The sequence below is a fragment of the Cynocephalus volans genome, chromosome 3 (genome assembly GCF_027409185.1).
Source record: "Cynocephalus volans isolate mCynVol1 chromosome 3, mCynVol1.pri, whole genome shotgun sequence".
Taxonomy (NCBI): Eukaryota; Metazoa; Chordata; class Mammalia; order Dermoptera; family Cynocephalidae; genus Cynocephalus; species Cynocephalus volans.
In genome coordinates this window covers 142,751,651-142,771,964 of record NC_084462.1, presented here as the reverse complement: position 1 = coordinate 142,771,964, position 20,314 = coordinate 142,751,651, and the positions used below count along the sequence as shown (strand labels likewise).

Here is a 20,314-nt window from a genome sequence, read left to right as displayed (position 1 = left end):
TGCTACTTGCTTTTGGAAAGTGAATGCAGTATTTTTCATTTATGACGAACAACTTTTACAATGCAAACAGTTACATTCTATGTTTTTAAATAGCAGCAATTTTAGTTAATATAATATTTATTGTCTAGTTGCAGTCTCATTAAAGCTATCTGAATAACGAATACCATATTTAATTTATGACACATAATCTCCAATTGAATGGTACAAGTATAATAGCACTTCAACATATCAAAAATACTGAGTTTTAATGTAAACTTTGTCCAGGTGGCAACTCTCGTTTGATAATAAGTAATATAAAACTTAATGCTGTAACAAAATTATGTAAAGTGGATATTCCATAATTTCAGCAAAAACTTCCTTTAAGGAGTGCACACTAAAGAAAAAAGTAGCAATTCATTTCTAAAAGCTGATCCCATTTCATAGTAAAAATACTAAAGTGCTTGTTCTTATTACTTTAAACCAATAAGAAAACATGTATGCCCAAGTTACTTTAACCTGCCAATACATTAAATATCAACTTATCCCTATACATATTATCTTACGGTTTCATATTTTTCTACTAATCAGCAGGTGGAAACAATGGCTTTGTAGCATTCTAATTTTTTAAAATTTCGTATTATCTATTAATAACTTATATTGAAATGATTAATAAAATATAAAATTCCACAACCCTTGGTAATAGTGAGGAAACAGACTCATTGAATAGTATGTCCAATGAATCAAATACTAAATGGTACAAATACATACTAGATGTATCACTATCAAGTGGGGGAAGGCAATGAAAACAAAACAGCAGCACTCAGTACTAAAATCAAAACCAATCATGATTCTGATATTAGACAATTACTAATATCATACAGTAAAAAGGGAGAAACAAAATTAAAGTGCATATTAGTCTTAATGCAGGCATAGTGAGATGTAATAGTGGTAGCTCATTGCTTGCATGCTATTAGAGGTTTTTTAACGTGCAAATTAATGGCATTACCAGCCCAAAATGCATTTTAACACTATTAAAGTCATGTCAAATTTTTCCGCTTTCAAGAAACTGCATAATCTACTTGCTTACTACATATATGCAGTAAATTGGAATTCTCTGGATACGAAGTAGCAGCTGCATCAAAGATCATTTAAATTTTTTTCAAATATTTAAAGGCATTACACTTGAGAGGTATAAACACCTTTCTAATTGTTTCAAAGTAATATGCAGAATTATGAGAAATATACTCCTGGAATTCCCAACTTATTTTTTTTACCTTATTCAGCAGTTACATTTCTGCCAGGTAGAGAACTGTTATGTCTCTTATTCAGGTCTGTCTTGTTTAGGTTGGACAGTTTAAGACTTAGGCAAGAAGGCTTGAAACAGTTTAAAGCAAATTTTTTAAAACTGTGGCATATGAAAGTTGTTAATAACCAGGCTGTGACCTTCAAGTTATCAAAAAAAATCCCTAGAGATTTTAAATTAATATAACACAGCTTTTCACAGAAAGATGGTATTCAAATTATCACCACCACAAATAATGTCTTTGTAATTAAATAAACCACAAATCAGATTTTCCTGGCATAAAATTACTCAGGCCAGTGAATTCACCAAGAATTTTAGAGCACACATTTTAGTCTTTTAAAACAAAAGTATCCCAAACAGAATGTACAGGGCCATACTAGTTATTATTTCTAACATAACTGGGATAGGACAACTGCATACATCTAAACAGCTACTACAGAAATACCCTTTCCCACTTTTGTACACTAAACATCTAAATGTCAAAGGCATATAAGGATCTAAAAGCTAAAATGTTAAAGTTTGATTGTGCTGAAGGGTTTTCTTTAATAAAACTACTTATTTTTTGTTAAATGATCCACCTTCTACTCTGCATTCCAGGTACTTGTCCAACTCTGCCTCCTTCTTCACTGCTTCTGGAGATACTTTGGGTGCATTTGGAAAACAGATCAAAATCACACTCATGTTGTCTCGACTTCCCTGGGAAGAAAAAAGTTTGAGAAAATATTTTGGTTTTCTTTTTGCTCTTCAAAGCCTTGAGAACCTTTATAGCCATGTCAATTGTAGTTACACTGTTCTAGTGAAAATATATTATTTTTAAGGAGAAAAAAATATATATTCATATATGTGTTTTGTGTGTGTGTGTGGGGGCAACTGCTTCTCTCACCCCCCCATACAGCATATAGAATATATAGTATAACCAACACTCCAGAAGACAGGAAAGAAACATTATAAGTTAAATCCTACTTTAATAATCATTTTAAAAAGTTGTATAAAACAGAAACTATTTCTAAACAGTTACTGGTGGCCAACTTAACTTGAAGTAATACCTAACACAAGTATACATATGCACATGTATTCATTCCATACAAAAGAAAACACTAGCGGTATTCTTTACAAGATTCGGCCTGTAGTTGCATACATACTTGAAAATTTTAGACTTAAAATAAATTAAGGCTGGCTGGTTAGCTCACTTGATTAGAGCATGGAGCTGATAACACTGAGTGAGGTCAAGGGTTCAGATCCCCTTACCAGCCAGCCGTAAGTAACTAAGTAAGTAAGTAAATAAATAAATAAATAGTGGGGCTAATACATTTGCCTCATAAATAGAAGAAGTAGGAATCAGAAGTAAAACTACATATAAAGTTTATAAACAAGCTTTTAACTTTCATAATTTAAAAAACCTGACCACTTTTAGGAAGTATATTCATTTTTAAGACACCTAAGTATTCAAGATGCTGTAATTAAAACAACTGAAATGATGTGGGCCTTCCCTATTAATTACTGGAGTTAACTTTTATATTTCAGGTATTTAATTCAGCTGTATGGAAAAACTGACTATATCATTAACTTAAATAACAAATAATACAAAAAACTTAATATTAAATAGAATCTTGGAGGAAATTTGTATAAAACGTGGCAAATGTTAAGGTATTAGGTAATTTTTAAAAGAGTAAAAAAATAGTTGAATGCAGAAGAGACAAAATGGAATCTGATTCATAATTTACTAATATCTGAATCAGACAATTCTCTCAAGAAAAGTTTTACTTTAGCAAACAAGTATTTAATTCTCAAGTGCCACAGAATAAGCTCAACAAATAGATGCTACTTTCATGCATACTGACACATAACATACTCACCTTAAATTATTGTTCAGTTCTCCCAAAATTTAGAAAGTGACAGTGTGCATTATCAAGTGGTTACCCTATTCATTTTTTTTTAACATATGTGTTGGATGTTACATAAACCTGATTTCTAAGTATGATCAGATTTTAACTAAGATTTTAATTACAGCTGGTAGCATGCATATAAAAGTACAAAGAATACGTTGACTTTCTATTCCTGTGTGTTAAAAGAAAATCAAATATGTACTCTCAGAATAGTTTTATAAAAATCAACATTAGTTTAAAAAAAAATCAAAGAATGAATTAATGTGTTATCACTGACAAAACAGAACAGAGTACGATAGAAAGAACACTGAACCTAAGACAAGGATACATGTCTATGCTTAACTAGGTACTTTATGTACACACACACACACACACACACACACACACACACACTAGCTCATTAATTTAATACTCAAGAGTCCTGTGAATTAGATACTATCATCTCTTTTTTATAGCTGAAAGAGGTTGTTCAAGACTGTATAGTACAAAAGTAACAGAGGTAAGCCTTGATCCAAGGTCTGTCTGAGTCTTAAGTCCACAGAGCCTTGTCTAGCTTTAGCTTTTTCATCTGTAAAATAAAGTGGCTGCGCTAACTCATCTGTTTACACAATCCCATTTGATCTTCCCAACAACCCCATGAGAAAGAGTAGTAATAGTATGTCTTACTCTTTCTACAATTAAAGAAACTGATTTTCCAGAGCGTTTAAATAAGCTTACCTGAAGTCATACACAGTCTCATACCATGTTCTTACTCCATGTCCAATGCTATTTCTATTACATCACACCAAATGACCACTAAAGTCCCTTTGTTAGTGCTACAGATTCATTAAACCATAGACTCAAAGTGCTCCCATTAAATGTACTGAGCTACCACACAGTAAATATTAAAATTCTAAAGTGCTTTTTTCATTTATAGACATCAAAGCCTAACCCTCCCCACACTCTTTTTTAAAACAGCACTCTGATATAATCTTTTTACCTTTGATAATCTTCCACATTATTAAAAAGCTCAAGTAGTCATGTTTACTAAAAGACTAATATTTCAGATTATAAATCTTGCATAGATGGTAACGGGGTAATTTATTTCTAAAAAGTGTTCCTATGATATATTTTCATAATTGGTGAAGAGTATCCTGCAACTGTACCAAAAACTTATTTTTGAGAACTGCAGGTTCTAAGATGATTAAATACTATAGTAATTAATACAACATAGAATTGTTTTATGCTTTAAAAAAAAGTCTAGCTACCTTATACAAACAGGTGTCGACTACTTCATTGCAAACTTTCTCAAGGTCATCAGTGACTTCAAGTCTGGATCTTACAAAATCACAGAGCTCTTCATTTCCCATAACATCCCAGATACCATCACATGCAAGGATAATGAACTGATCATCTTCTTCAGATCTTTCAATATCATGGACTTCAGGCTCTGGTGAGACAAGCTGCTCTGTAGGACCTTTCCCATGGACACATTTGTAATCAAAATCCCCAAGGGCCCTCGATACAGCCAGAGAGCCATTCACACGTTGAATCATTACAGAGCCACCTGCATTCTGAATTCGTTCTTTTTCCAGCGGATTGCTTGGTTTGTGGTCTTGTGTGAAGAAGTGAACTTTCCTGTTCCTACAAAGTAAACCTCTTGAGTCTCCACAGTTAATGAAATAAGTATGTTGGGGAGAAATTAAGACACCCACAGCTGTTGACCCACTTCTATCTGCACCATGTTTCTTCTCTGACATAACTCTCATGTGTTCATCAATCTCCAGAAAACCTGTTCTGATTCCATTCTTTACATTTTCCACAGAAGGTGCTCCTGCAGACCCTTTAAAATCCTGGTTACTGGTGATGTGATCTAACAAATGCTCACAGCAGTATTTGGCAACCTGAGAACCAGCATGCCCATCATACACAGCAAAGAATGACCATGTTTCAAGTCCACTTGGTAAACCAATCACAGCCGTATGTGCATCCTCCATTTCAACGCGCCAACCTTGCATGCTGCTTAGCCCATATCGCAACCCATTACCCTGCCCCTGGGCATTATGCTTTTCCATCTTTGGCTTGTCTAAAAATGCTCCCATTATGTCTTGATCCTCTAGGTCTGCAAAGAAAGAGAAACAAGAAAGTCAATAACCATCTTATAAACAAAATGCACAACCAACAATCTTTTTAAGAGGAAGGAGATACACAGGAAGCTTTAAATAAGAACTCACAACTCATCTGATAAGCAGACACTCATTGTGCTACTGACATGGAATCTGAAGATTTATAAAGAATTAGGGGGAAAGGCTGCACAGCTCAGAATGGACAGCAAGCAGAGAGAACTAAAGCACTGGGATAAAGAAAAGCTGATCTGACACTCTCCCTACCACTTGAGATAGAAAGGAGACCTGGCAGTGGCCATCAACTTACATGAAAAAGGCCAAGCGTTTAAGGGTACTATGAACATGCACAATCTCTTAGGGAATCTCCAATTAAATTTTACGTATATAAATCAAGAAAAGCAAAATGAATTCATAAAACATAAAGCCTATTAATACAAACATCTCAGCTGAACATCCAGGAATTTCCAAAGTTTGATTTCAAACTACCTAATTTTATTCCCACTACTTGAACCCTCTGAAAAAGTAAAAATGGTCTACTTGTAATGCTTCAAATGTGCATGCCCTTTCCTATAAGCCTTTTGCTCGTGTCAGTGTCCTTAACTGAAATCCCTTGTCTCTCCTCTCTAGTAACAGAAAAAAGTATACCTATCCTTCAAAGCCTAGCTCAAATTCTCTCTTCCATGAAGTTTTTCAGTCTCTGATAAAGCCAATCAGTTTTTAGTTACTATAAATGACCCAGCCTCAGTTTTCAAGTTGTAAGCAATTATACATACAAACAGCAAAGCTTATTACATACAAATAGAACAAAAGTAATCTACTGGAATCTATTAATCTAATGGTAATAACATGTACCATTATTATTATATTCTACAACCATTAGGTATAAACAGTAAAGGAGATCAAAGGTTGAGTGACAGCCCTGCTTAAAGATTGAAAACTCAGCTAATCTAATCCTTTCCCAATATTCAAAAGTTAAAATCCCCTAGTCTGAAATGGGCCCACACAAGGCAGGTAGACAGTTGGTCAGGATTTAGGTTGGCCCTTACTTGGGTAACAGCTTAGGAATGTAGAGACTTGAAATCCAATTAATCAAATGGGTCACAACTGAACTAAGGGCAATCTGAAAGGAGGATAGAATGATGAACAGAAATTTAATGGAGGTGAAGAGGAGATGGGTAGTAAGGGGACAAAGGTTGGGAAAAGTACCTAGGTAAATCAGTATGGAGTCTGACACCAGGGGACTGATGATGCTAGTGATGCTAAGCTCAGAGAGGAAACTGGGAGAGAAAGAGGAAGGAAAAAGAACCCCTCAGGAAGGAAATAAAAACATTTGGTTTCCCAGTAACCTTTTCCCCCTTCTTTTTCTTCCTAGGGCCAAACGAATACACAGGCAGAGAAGACTAGCTGATTGGTGTGATATAACAATCTGCTACTCCCCTGCCCCCTATTACAGTTCCACTAATGGAAGGTCAATAATGAAAACTAGCCATCATTCATCCCTTACAATGGTATTGACCAGAATACTTTTCTAACATCAAGCTGATACTCATTAATGCCATGAGTGAGTGTTTTGACTGGAGAAAGGACAATGTAATGAATGACATCTTATTAGCAGGCAATCTTTAATAATTCTAAGTCACTCTGGTGTTTTACAAGCACCACCTCACTTAATCTTCTCGACAATCCTCTAAGGTGGATAATAATATGATCTCCAATTTACAGATGAAGAATCTTAGTCAAGATTAAAGAACCTGGCCGAGGTCACTCAACTGATAAGTTTAAGGAAATCAGGATTCTAATTCAAGTCTGCCCGACTCTAAAGCACCATTAACACTAAGGCAATGGGTCTCAAACATTGTTGTGCAATAGAATTATCTGTGGACCTTTTAAAAAATAAAGATTTCCAAATCAAAATTTCCAGGGTACAGTTAGAACCTAGGCATCTGTATATTTAAAAAGTTTCACTTGTGATTCTGAGGCTCAGCAAGGTTGCAAGTCACTGGAAAACATGAGATGGAATGCCTAAGGTAGAAGATGGGAGAAAAGAGGCAGGTACATAAAGGGCCAAGGAGAAAAAATTAACTCAAGATGTGGTCAATCAAGACCACTATCCTAGACTTGAAGTAACAAGGAGACGATTTTACAGGAGAAAAGACTCCACAATCTTGAGAAAAGAAAAAAAAAAAAAAAAATGAGTGAAACTCACAAACTTAGAAAGAAGATAGCAGGAATGACATACTCTTCTAAGAATTCCCCAACAGCATAAAGTACTAAAGAACAGGAGTTATAGGGCTGGCCTGTTACCGCAGCTGGGAGAGTGTGGTGCTGGTAATGCCAAGGTCAAGAATTTGGATCCCAATACCAGCCAGCCACTAATACCAGCCAGCCACCAAAAGGAAGGGTGGGGGGTGGGTGGAAAAAGAACGTAAGTTCTGAAGTTAGACCATTCAGGGTTTAAAATCTGGCTCTACTACTTAATAACAGTGTGACCTTAATAACTCTCTGACTACTTAACCTTTCTCAGTCTCTTTCCATCTGTATAATAAGAAGGTACTGATCCTACAGGGTTCTTATGAGGATTAAATGAAATAATGTACACAATATACTTAGTATAGTACCTAGCACACTGCAAAGACAATATAATGTAGATATTATTATTAAATAATTATTACCTTATTTTTTCTGCTAGAGGGAGAAGTCAGTTATAATGTTTCCTCCTTGCTACCAGCTTTGATCCTTAAATAAAAAACTTCTGCATGATATACTTTAAAATACCTAATTCATAAATAGCAGAAGGCAAATTTAAAACAAAATGCCATTCCTCATTCATCTGGCAATATCAAGAGTTGGTAAGAATGTGAGGAAATAAGAACTCCCCAATACTGCTGCTGGGAGTATAAACTGGTTCAACCACTCTGAAATGCCACGGGCAACAACTAGTGAAGTTGAAGATGCACATAAGCAACGACTTGGCAATTACACTTCTAATTATATATCCCAGAGCAATGTTTTACAAACGGCGGACACAGGTGATGAAATCAATTTAGTGGGCTGTATGTGACCTGCATTTTAAAAAGATGAAACAGAGTGTGTCCCAGGTGCTAAAGGTAAGTAAATACTGTTTCTCGAAGTTTTTGTTCCAGATATATATTACTGTGGTCACAGTCAAAAAGCTTGAAACACACTGTCTTAAAGAAACTCTCCTATCTGCCCAATGTGAAATATACAACAACCTTTTTAGAGAACTGTAACAGTAAACGCTAGAAACAACCTATATGCTCATTAAAAAGTAGAATGGATTAAAAAATGGAATGCTATTTAGCAAAACAGACCTAATTATATGAACACAGGTATTTCTCAAAAACAACAAAAGGCTATATGATGAATAAATGCAGCAAAACAATCCTAAATACATATTTGGCAAAAGAATACAAACAAGGATAGAATACGTGCCAACTTCAGGGTAAGCTCCATGAGAGCTGGGACTCTTCTTTTATTCACGGGTGTCTGCTCAGCACTTAGAACAGAGCCTAACACATAGCAAAAACCCAATATTTGTTGAATGACTAGTTTCTCTTTGGGGAAAAAAAGAGAGAAGAAAATGGCTTCAAGAAAAGGTCCACAAAAGGGACTCAAGTGAATCTGTAACTAGTATTTCTTGAACTTTGACTAAGTAACAGGGACTTTAGGAACATAATCTCTGCTTTACCTTTCAGTTTTCCTTTGGTTCATCTAAGATAAATCAAATGCCTTCAAAAGTTACTTTTATTAAGAAGTCAAAAGAAAACCAAACCAGTAATCAAAGAAAAGGAAACCAAGAAATTTTTAGAAAGCACACAGGATTGTCTTAAAACTTAACTAGGATTTACCTCTCAATTAGACAGATTAGGAACCTTACTTTCTCCCTCATTTTTGCTATGGCCCACATTCTCACCTCGGAACAACTAGATGAGGTTGGTTATAGGTACAACAATAACATCTAACATTTATGTAAGGATTACTACTAATCAAGCATTGTTATAAAGTTTTATACATGTATTAACTTCTTTAATCTTCACACTAATCCTAAAAGATAGATACTATTATTATCCCTGTTTTACTGATTAAGAAACTGAGCTGCAGTGAGGTTAAGTCATCTGCTGAAGGTCAACAGTAAACTGCCTCATCTCTGTCTCAATTCCCTTGGCTACCGTGGGGGAGAGAAGGGAGGTATTATGCTTACAGCATTTTACAGCTACTAATCTAGCATCCCCCAATTTCCTCATCTATACAATGGGCGTATTTACACTTACCTCTGAATGTCACTGCAAGGTTGCAATGAGGCTTCAAAGTAGCCATACAAAGCATGGCAAAAATGAGGCACTCAGCAGACGGAAACTATTTAACTATTACTATGTTCCTACATACACACCACATCTAGATTCTGACCTCATCTAACAGGGACCTTACTCTCCCTTTCATAAACAAGCCCAGTAGTTATTCTCCAGACATGCATATGAAAGCTGCCAAATAAATAATTCTCTGAAGATAAATAAGGTATACTTACTAAAAACAAATGCCAGGCTTTTGAAAAACATATATTAGAGTGTTAAAATGTAACAAACCACGTCAACCATCTGATAAAATTTTAGGTACAGCTCCATAGCAACTGTAAAAATATAGCCATGGGCAAATTAATAATTTTGTGTTTAGACTTTTACATACTGAAAATAGATGATTGAGAAATCTTACCTCCTTGGGTTCTAAGTAATTTGTAGAGTCCTGGTGAAGCAGACAACTATAAGCTACATAAATACAGCAGCTGGTGATGTAAATATAATACCAGAAAGTATTTACTTATTATAAATACTATGTTTACATAGTCATCTTACATAAGTGGACCACTAAAGAGTATTTTATCTAGTCAAATTATTGAATTGGCATATATTTATAAATAATAAACCCCAGGGGGATTCAAATTGCCCATGAAAGTGTTAGTTTCTGAGAGAAATTTTAGTTCTCCCCTACAGTCTAAAATCTACTATTGGGTCATGCTGGGTCTCATCACAATACTAGTATTACTAGTTTATCTGAACTTTTCAAAACAAAGTACTATGATAATCATAAGACTGAATTCACCTCTGATAAAATCAGAAAATTTGGTGAACATTTTTTGTGTGTTTTAAAACCAAACTAACCACTAAATTGAAAAATTCTAAGGTTGGGCCAGGAACTCGTTCATTAAAGTTCAGCCATTGCCTTTTATTAAACAAAGCTGATCTAATAATCATAGCAGAGTCTTGAACATGGTCATTTGGTTTAATCTGCTCAGAATTATACTGAATAATAATAACTTAAAAAAAAAAAACCTTTATATACTTTACTGATAAGATCCCTAAGCAACATATTAGCAACAAGAGTTACTCAATCACCAATCTGGGCAAAGTCCTTATAAAAATGAACAATAAAACCCTACAAGGTTATTTTTCTGTTTACCAACAGACACACAGTCTAATACAGAACTCTTCCAGCTCCATAAATAGACAAAATAGATACATGTAACAATGTGGAGAAAATTATATCCTCTTACTGATACCAGAATTATTCTTAGGGCAAGCCCTTCTTTTTCTGAGAATTACTACTTTGATCAGATACTTAAGGTAGGGGGTGGTAAGGCTCACAAGATACACTCAAATAGAGATCATTGCTAAATAGACATTCCAAGGAAGGTGGATGCTGGTAAGAAGAGGACCTTTTTTTGAGGAATTTCAAGATAGGTTTGGTTATAAAAATTTGGGAGGAAAATCTAGAGTACATCTGCATAAAAGATAAGAAATCTAAAGGCAGAAGGGAAATCCAGAGAGAAAAAAATACATATAGTAAGAGACACTAGAAGCTCCTTGGGGGAAGAGAGAAAAAAGGAACACTAACAGCACAGGCAATAGTGTATAACATGGCAACATTCAGGTTATTGTCAGTGGGATGTGTAATGTAAACTCTCTACTACTATTAAGTCTTTATATTCTTACATTGCTCACTAATGCTTATATATGAATGGACTTTGTCCTCAAACATTCCAGCTGACTTCTGGAATGCACACTTATTGAATGATAGAATATTAAGCAATATATTGCACAGCTGAGGTTCAGGGAACAAATGCATACTCCTTGCGGCCATACCTCTGTAATATGGATATTTTAGGCTATACAAACTACTTGTAACTTCCTCAACTATGTGACATAATAATAAATTACATTCTGTAACCCAAAGAAGTCATCTCAAAGTTAACTAAGGTAATAAGAAATAAGCACATAAACAAAACTACAGCAAATCTGAAAACAAAACAAAACAAGGCTAATCTTTGGGTAATTTTTCTCCCACCTGGAATGCGAAATTTTTCACTGATCACTGCTTTAAAAAATGATCATGCATATTTATATTTACAAATGATCCTGATTTTGGTACTTGTGAAATTAAGCAGAGTAGAAACAAAGAAATGATCTGTCTAAACCTATTTACAAATGAGAAGGTACAGTAAAACAGAATGATTTTCTCAAGGTTACAAAGCTGGTTCAGCAGTTAAGGCTGAGAAAAAGACCTAAGTTTCTGAATTCGCACTCCAATTCTCCTACACATTATATCCTGTATACTTGCAAATGAGGTAATGGAAATCTAAAAATGCAGGCTTTCTAAAGACAACATACAAAGTAGGGAAGATGGAACAAAGCTGCAACTTCCTTTGGTGCCACATCATCCTCTGCCTACAAGTCTATATAATTTCTTCTCTAAATCTCTAAACTGCCAAAGATAAATGACCTAAAAAAAAGTGTAGGGGGTGAAGTGGGGGAGAATAAGGAAAAAGAAGAAGAGAAAAGAAAGAAATCTAAACTTTTCCTTTCTGTCTGGGATTGAAAACAATAGTACACTAATTATAATTTCTGGCAAAGCCAATTTCAGGTACTTGAGCAGAGAAAAAGAGGATTTTTTCTTTCTTTTTCAAATTCAGAAGTTAAGAAGAAGGAGAATTCAGTATTCATTGGCTCCAAACTGGAAACTACCTGTGAAGATATGAGATGACAATGAATGAACAAAACAATTACAGGTTGTCAATTTTTTTAAAAAAGGCACTGTGAAAATAGGTTCATGGAAATAGAAAACAATTACTGAACTAAAAACTGCAATAGAGACAATGAATAGCAGATTGAATACCACAGAAAAAACAAATCAATAAATAAGTGGATATTTTGAGGAATTCTTTTAGAGCTCATCCTATCTCCATATCTTTCTGTTATAACAGACAACTCCTCCTCTCACTGATGATAAATCCCTCTATTAGAGCTTTGGAGCCCATGCCTCAAAAGAATCTTAGATGACTTACATGTTTTTTCAGGATCCTAACACTATTATCCTCTTTTTTTCCTTTATATCAATCTCTCTCTTTCAATTGGAGAGTGACTTTTAAAGGCACTCAGTGTTACCAATTAAAAATAAGTATTCATGTGACTCTTCCCCTTCTACCTATCTACCTGCCTCTCTCTTCCCTTTCGAGTAAAACTTCTTGAAAAAACTGGTGATACCCCAAAATATTGTCTGGCCATTCCACCAAATCAAGTTCTTCCAAATCACTTAACCCAATGGATATTATTAGACCTCATCTAATTGACTGCTCACAGCACCATTCAACACAACACACCCTGTTGAATCACTCTTGCCATTGGCTTGTCAAGATGCTTCCGGCTTTCCTCCCACCCCTAGCTTTTCCATCCCTGTCTCTTTTGCAGACTCATCCTCATTCCCCAAGCCATTAAATACCGGCATTCCTCAAGGCTTACACCTACGTCCTCTTCTCACTCTACGCTGTCCTCCACCCCAACAAGCACCCTCACATATCTGCAGCTTCTACTAGTGAATGGAACCATCATCCACCAAGGTGAACAGAAACCAAAGACATCTTTGACACCTCTCTCTACCTCATCTCCTATCCATCCGTCCATCATGGAGTCCCATGAATTATACTTCCTAAACATTCTCAATCTGTCCACTTTTTTCTATCATACCCTAGTCTCCAAGCTACCATCATTCTCACTGTAGAATATCAGCTTCCTATTTTGTCCCCTCACATGCATGCTGGCATCTCTTCAATTCATTATTCAAACGGCATCCTAAGTAAAACCTTTCAAAATACAAATTTCACTATAGTGTACTAAAAGTTTTTTAATGGCTTTCCAGTTTGGGGGGATAAAAACCTGTTTAATATGGCTCACACGAAGGCCGTGAGTGGTCAAGACCCTATCTACTTTCTCCAGCCTCATCTTACTTCACACTATCCATCCCCCCACATTCTCTGCTCTAAACATAAGGGCTTTCTTACATAGAACTCGTCATGTTTCCTTCCTCCAAATATATAAACAAATGCTACTTCCTCTACCTGAAAACCTACTCTTTCATCTCTTAGTGTACTTAATTACTACTCATTCTTCAGATCTCAACTCAAGCATCAGTTCTTCATGAGAGCCTCCTTTGAATTCCCTAGGTCAGCTCCTCTAGCACAGGGCATACAGGAGAACATCAATAAATATATGCTGAGTAATGAACTCAAAGAAAAATCAGATTCAAATAACAATTGGTAACAAAGAGAATGCACCCAGAGAGTAAAAATACATATTAAAAAATAAGACTTTCTGAAGGAAAAAACAAAGAAACAATAGAATGAAGTTTTCCTCAGTTGAAGTCTTTTCAAACTTAAAAAGCTCACTGGACAATTGCTAAAAACCCACTCCTAAAGTGGTGACAGTCACCTTTGTACCCCATGAATAGTCATTAAAAAAAACCCACTCCTAGTTACACACAACTAGAAAAATTCAACATAAAATATTCTATAATGTAAGATTCTAGATTCTAGATAGAAAACATGAGTAATCCTCAAAGGAAACTGTGTCAAATTAATATTAGCCATCTCAACTGCAAAAGTGAATCCTAAAAAACAAGAGAACAGAGTTCTAAGTAAGAGTAAAGGTTCATGAATACAGAGTTAAATAATCACCTAAGCTAGTATTCATGTGTGTATTGGGGGGACTGAATTAGACCTTTACATATGTTGTTAGCCCCTCTTCTCAGAACAATAGGCATTTTCCAGAGTCCCCCTTAGTAACCACATCCAGCCCATTTCATCCACTTTTCTGCCACAACATCTGTTTGTGCATTTGCTAAAGAGGACAACATCTGTGATTCTAAGAAACAGCATACAATTTGATACAAAATGATTTTTGTCTAATATGGCTGCCTTACCCCAAAGTAACAAAACAAAATGATACCTGTAATAGGCTGAATACTGTCTCCCAAAGATATCAGGTCCTAATCCTGTAAATACTACCTTATTTAGAAAAAAAGTCTCTACAGATGAGATTAAGAATCTTGAGATGGGGAGATAATCCTGGCTTATCCAGAGGCCTCTAAATGCAATTGCATGTCCTTAGAAGAAAGAGGCAGCGGAAGATTTGTCATATGCAGAGAAGGTGACGTGAAGATAGAGCAGAGATTTGAGACACTGGCCTTGAAGATTGTAGTGAAGTGGCTATAAGGCAAGGAATGCTGACAGCCACCAGAACGTGGAAAAAACAAGGAACAGATTCTCCTCTAATGCCTCCAGAGTGAGCACATTCCTGCTGACACCTGATTTCGGCCCTGTGAAAGTGATTTTGAACTTGTTGCCTCCAAAACTGTAAGAGAACAAACCTGTATTGTTTTAAGCCATGAAGTTTGTGGTAATTTGTTATAGTACCCATGGGAAGTAATACAATACCTAACAGTCAAGTCCACCTGCTGGTAAAAAAAATCCCCCAAACTGGTGAAGATGGAAATATATAGCAATTTCAACAAGCATCAAGAGGAAAATCAATGCAGACAAAGTTTCTTACCTATAACAGGCTAACAGGTCCAGCTCCCTATCACCTCTCTAAAAACTGAACATTCTAACTAAAATGATAATTCCATATAATTCAGCCTGTCAATTTAAATTCTAAGGGGAAGATATAAACGATACATAGATAACCTGGGAGGAGAGCCAAGGAGTATCTAGTCACACTATTTTTGGGCAAACAAAAGAGAGAACTGCCACCCTTTAAACAGAAAACAGAAATAACTAAGGAACCCACACAAAAATTCTGAAATACAAAATATTAATTTTTAAAAAAGTACTCAAGAGCATGATGTTACAGAATCTGAAAGATTTACCCTAGAAAACCAAACTAAATAACAACTTACATATAAGAAAATTAAAGCAGACCTGGTTTGAGAAACAAGAGATAAAAAATAAGAAACCAGAGTTTAAAAGTACTAACAGAGCTAAGAAATTTAATAGATAAAAATCATTGCAATATTTTAAATGGCATGAGAAGCAATAATGAGGAGTAGAGACCCTCCAGCAAACTATCTGCAAGAGATGAAAACCCAAACAAGAGAAAAATCATCCAGTATGCAAACAGTATAAAGAGATAAAAATGAGAGTGAGAAAAAAGATATAAACAATGCAGATCCAACAGTTTAATTTGCACCCTGTAAAAAGAAAATCAAATAAAGGAAGAGAAATTAAATTTTGAAGAAAGAAAAAATTAATCCTAAACTAAAGGAAAATTTTTATTTGATGACTGACATGGTCATCAAATACTAGATAAATTTAGTAGAAACTGACCAACACCAAAGCATAATTTGGTGAACATAATGAATTTCAAGAATTTAATACAATAATTTAGACAAACTAAATGTTCCAAAATAAATACATAAAAATAGAAACAAATCAAGCTGGCATCAGACTTCTTTGCAACATCAGATGACAGGCAATAATGAAGTAATGCCTATAAATGCTGAGGGTAAAGAAATATATTCCAAGAATTCCAAACCCAGCAAAATTATTGTTTATGTGAAGACAATAGAAAGACATTATAAAATATGCGAGCACTAAAGATGAGTAATCATCCATGTTCCATTTCTAAAAAACTTATTTAAAGACAGATTCATGCAATCAAGAGATTAATCAAAACAAGAAACTCAAAAATGGAGATGTCATAATAAAGAAGTTCTTTGGGGTGGGCAAAAACATAGTTGGCAAATGTAACCAAAAAGAAATCAAGAACTGCAATTTTAATTTTGGACAAAGGAAATCACAAGAAATAAAGCAATAAACAGGACAAGAGCCAATTTTTAATTGGTGAAAGATGCTGTCCAAAACTGTAATCGAACTGTTATAAATTTTTATGTGCCAAATATTTTTATACCAGATAATTCATAGCAGGCCTATCAAAAATACTACATGCTGAAATCAAGACTATATATTCTGTTCAAACACATTTAAAACATGTCTATTTCTACAATTACAGAGTATTTAGAAACAACAATAATGAGAAAAACCTCATATCAAATTTTATGAGATATGACCAAACCTTATTCAGGAATATTCACACTTGGTAAAGAAAAAAAAAAAAAAAAAAGAGAGAGAAAAAGAAAATCAGTATACTAAATATCCAACTCAAAAAGAAAAAAAGACCACACAAACACAAGAAAGCTGAAGGAATATATCCTTGAATCCATGAAAGATGAAGGTAAAACATAAGTTACATGAGAGAAAAATTAATAGAACAGGTGTACACCTTTGGTCAGCCTAACTGAAAAAAAGTTATTTAAAATTAGAAACCAAACAAGCTATACTCACCTTAAAGACAGAAATTTATTTATTTATTTTTTAAAAACACACTGTACAATTCCCTGCTAATGAATTTGAAAATATAAAGGAAACTGACAGTTCTTGGAAAACAAATTACCAATTTTTTTTTCCCCCAAGAAGTACTGGAATTAAAAACTGGTAACTGGAACACAATGAGAAAGGTATCAAAAAACTATACTCGAAAAACTCCAGAGCTCATAAATAATAGAAAAACAAACCATTCCAGGTTAAAGGAGACCAAAGAGATGTGACGACAAAGTGTAATGTGTGACTGTCGACAGGCTTGGATGGGGGTAAGACATGGATGGGTGGGGTGGAGAGGAATGCTGAAAGGACATCCCTGGGACAACTCATAAAATCTGATTACAGGTTATATATTAGATAACAATATTTTATGAATATTAAATTTCCTAAATTTGATAACTGAATTATGGTAATGTAAGAGAATGTCCTAGTTCTTGTTTTAAGGAAATACACACTTAAATAAGGGTAAAGAGTCATGATGTCCACACTGAGTCTTAAATTGTTAGGCAAAACTAAAAAATAAAATGCATGTGTGCATGCCAAGAGAATATGCACACACAGAGGGGAAAAAAGAAAGTTTATAAAAATATGGCAAAATGTTAATAACTGGTCATTTAGGTAAACATGGAAGTTCACTGGACTCTTTTTTGGAAATTTTCTTTAAGTTTGGATTGTTTTCAAAATGAAGCTATTAAAAATAGAAGTGCATCAGGCAAGACAATTTGAAAACCAAGATCTTTCAAGCCCTAAAGGAACATATAAACTCCCAAACTGCCTACATTACCTAGAGATGAGAGAAAAAAAATCTTTCCACTTTTTTCTATAATATGACCATAAACCTGATATAAAATTTGACAAAGACAGCACTAAAAAATAAAACTACAGTTTAAATACTCATAAATACAGAGGCAAAAAACCCTAAGTAAAACATACATTACAAATCACCAAGTAGGGTACATTTTAGGAATGTAACTATGAACCAGCATTACACAGCCTATAAATCAGCTTTTTAAAAGTTCAAAGGAAAAAAAAGTACAATCACCTCATCATATGCTAAAAATAATTTGATAAAATTCATTCCTTAGTATGATACTATATGTTTCAAGACAAAGAGGAAACACTGTAATTACAACAATTCCCAGAAAATAAACAAAAATGAGGATACCTACGGATACCTACTCTTATCCCTAAAACTTAGCAATGTCTAGAAATAGTGGTTAATGCACTAAGACAAACAAAAAGAGGCATAAAATCATGACAGGATCAAATTATAATTTGCACCTAATAACTTTAACGGCAAATGCAAAACCTAAAACATGAGGAAAAAAGCTTAATAAGGTTATCCGACTATAAAAAATCATATATAAGAAAGCTATTAACAATAATCATTTAGAAAATTAAAGGAAATTGCAATAAGAGTATAACTATATAAATAAGAAATATTCAGGACCTTTAAGAAGAGGGCTTCAGAATAAAAGACACTCCTTTTTCTTAGAAAGGAAGATTTAATATTGTAAAGATAATTATCCTCCCTTCATTAATCTATAAATTCAATATAGATCACAACTGGGTCTTTTTGCTCCTTGATGAAATGATTGCAAAATATGTATGAAAGAACAAATGGAGGCTGGCTGGTTAGGTCAGTTGGTTGGAGTATGGCTTTGTAACACCAAGGTCAAGGGTTTTGATCCCCATACTGGCCAGCCGCAAAAAAAAAAAAAAAAAAGATACCATCTGTAGTTGATCAAAAAAAAAAAAAAAGAACAAATGTAGATAAATAGCCAAAACATTCTTAAAAACATGAGAATTTCCAATACCTGATATTAAGCTTGATTTTAAATTATGGTTAAGAGGTATACTGATGCAGGAATGAATTGATCAGTGGAATAGAATTGAGACTTCAGAAAGACAGTTGTAGGGGCCGAGCCCGTGGCACACTCAGTAGAGGGGTTCGGATCCTATCTAGGAATGACCGGTGCACTCACTGGCTGAGTGCCGGTCACGAAAACGACAAAAAAAAAAAGACAGTTGTAGGAACAGATTCAATAAATGGTGTTAGAACAGCTGACCTGGTTCTATTCCTGCCCTCCTGGGGTGGGTGGTTAAATTCCTACCTCATATCTTAAAATAAATACCACGAGATTTAAGTTTGAAATGCTAATAATAAAACCATAGCAGTACATCTAAGCAAATATTTCTATAGTCTTATGGCAGAGAAGGATTTAAGGATGACAGTAATGGCACAAAGAAAAAGAATAACCCCAAAGGAATAAAAAAGTGACTCAGAGGAATAAAACTTCTACACTAAAACAAAGTTCATAAACCTGAAAGGCAAACATCTTTAAGTATATGCAATATATATGATAAGAAGTTAATATGCCTACAATAGATACAGGCCTCTAATAGGACAACAAAAACGAACACTTTAAAAGAAAAGAAATGGCTAAAGAATACGAACAGGCAATTCAATGAACTAAGCAATTCGAGTGACTAAAATATAGCGATGACTAACCTCACTAAACATTAAACACAAATGATATCACCTTCTCAAAGATTAAAAACTTATAATGCCCTTTTGGCAAAGGAGTAAAAAACATACTTCTCATAGGTAGAAGAGTAAACTGACATCTTTCTGAAGGACATGTAGTATATACACTAATTTCAATTGCTGACTTTCATTCAAATGGTTTTCTATGTGTACCTATATTGAAGTGTACCTATATTCCAAACATATTTTAAAAACAGGTTAACTATAAAAACAGCAAATTAAAAAGACCAAGCCCCCTGCAAAAGATAAACTCGAAATACAAAGCAATTTGTGAAGCTGAAAATGTGGGTCTTCTGTGCTCAAATAACATTCTGTAGGGATGGTAACGGGGACTAAAGAGGCTCCCATGTGAGGCTGGGACAGAACCAGGCTCACTGCCTGAAACCAGTGTACGGGGTGAAGGGGCTCTCCATCCTGTAAAAGGAGCCTGAAAAAGCTACTACTAACCAACGCCTGAGGCTACAGTTTAGATGAAGTTATGTGCCCAATGAGAAGAAATATGGATCTTCTTAATCTGTGTCTTCTCAGAGTGATAATCCTGATCCTGATGTTATCAAGAACCAAGGAAACCAAGCCGCCAATATAAGACATGGTTTCAGATGACAGTCCTGGGGCCAAGATGTAGATGCATGCAAAAACACTGGATCAGAAGAGTGAAAAGAAAGAAAACAAAATAAAGAATTTCCATTCCATATGCAACTACAAAACCAAACTCCAAAACACATGACAAAAACTAAACTAAGTTGGACAGCCAACAAAATGAACAACTGT

The 20,314-nt window shown here is 34.6% G+C and overlaps 1 protein-coding gene across 3 annotated transcripts in view; it reads right to left on the bottom strand.

The window, feature by feature from the left end:
• The window catches only part of PPM1A (protein phosphatase, Mg2+/Mn2+ dependent 1A), a 44,688-nt gene that overhangs the window by 7,640 nt on the left and 16,734 nt on the right, over positions 1 to 20,314 (bottom strand). For all 3 annotated transcript variants that reach the window (XR_010022892.1, XR_010022891.1, XM_063089150.1), the window contains 2 exons: positions 4,416 to 5,269; positions 1,861 to 1,978 (listed from right to left, as the gene is read on the bottom strand). Coding sequence is in view for 1 of the 3 variants with exons in the window: in XM_063089150.1 (XP_062945220.1) it covers positions 1,861 to 1,978; positions 4,416 to 5,249 (952 nt within the window). In the remaining 2 variants the exon portion in view is untranslated. The remainder of the gene's footprint in view (positions 1 to 1,860; positions 1,979 to 4,415; positions 5,270 to 20,314) is intronic.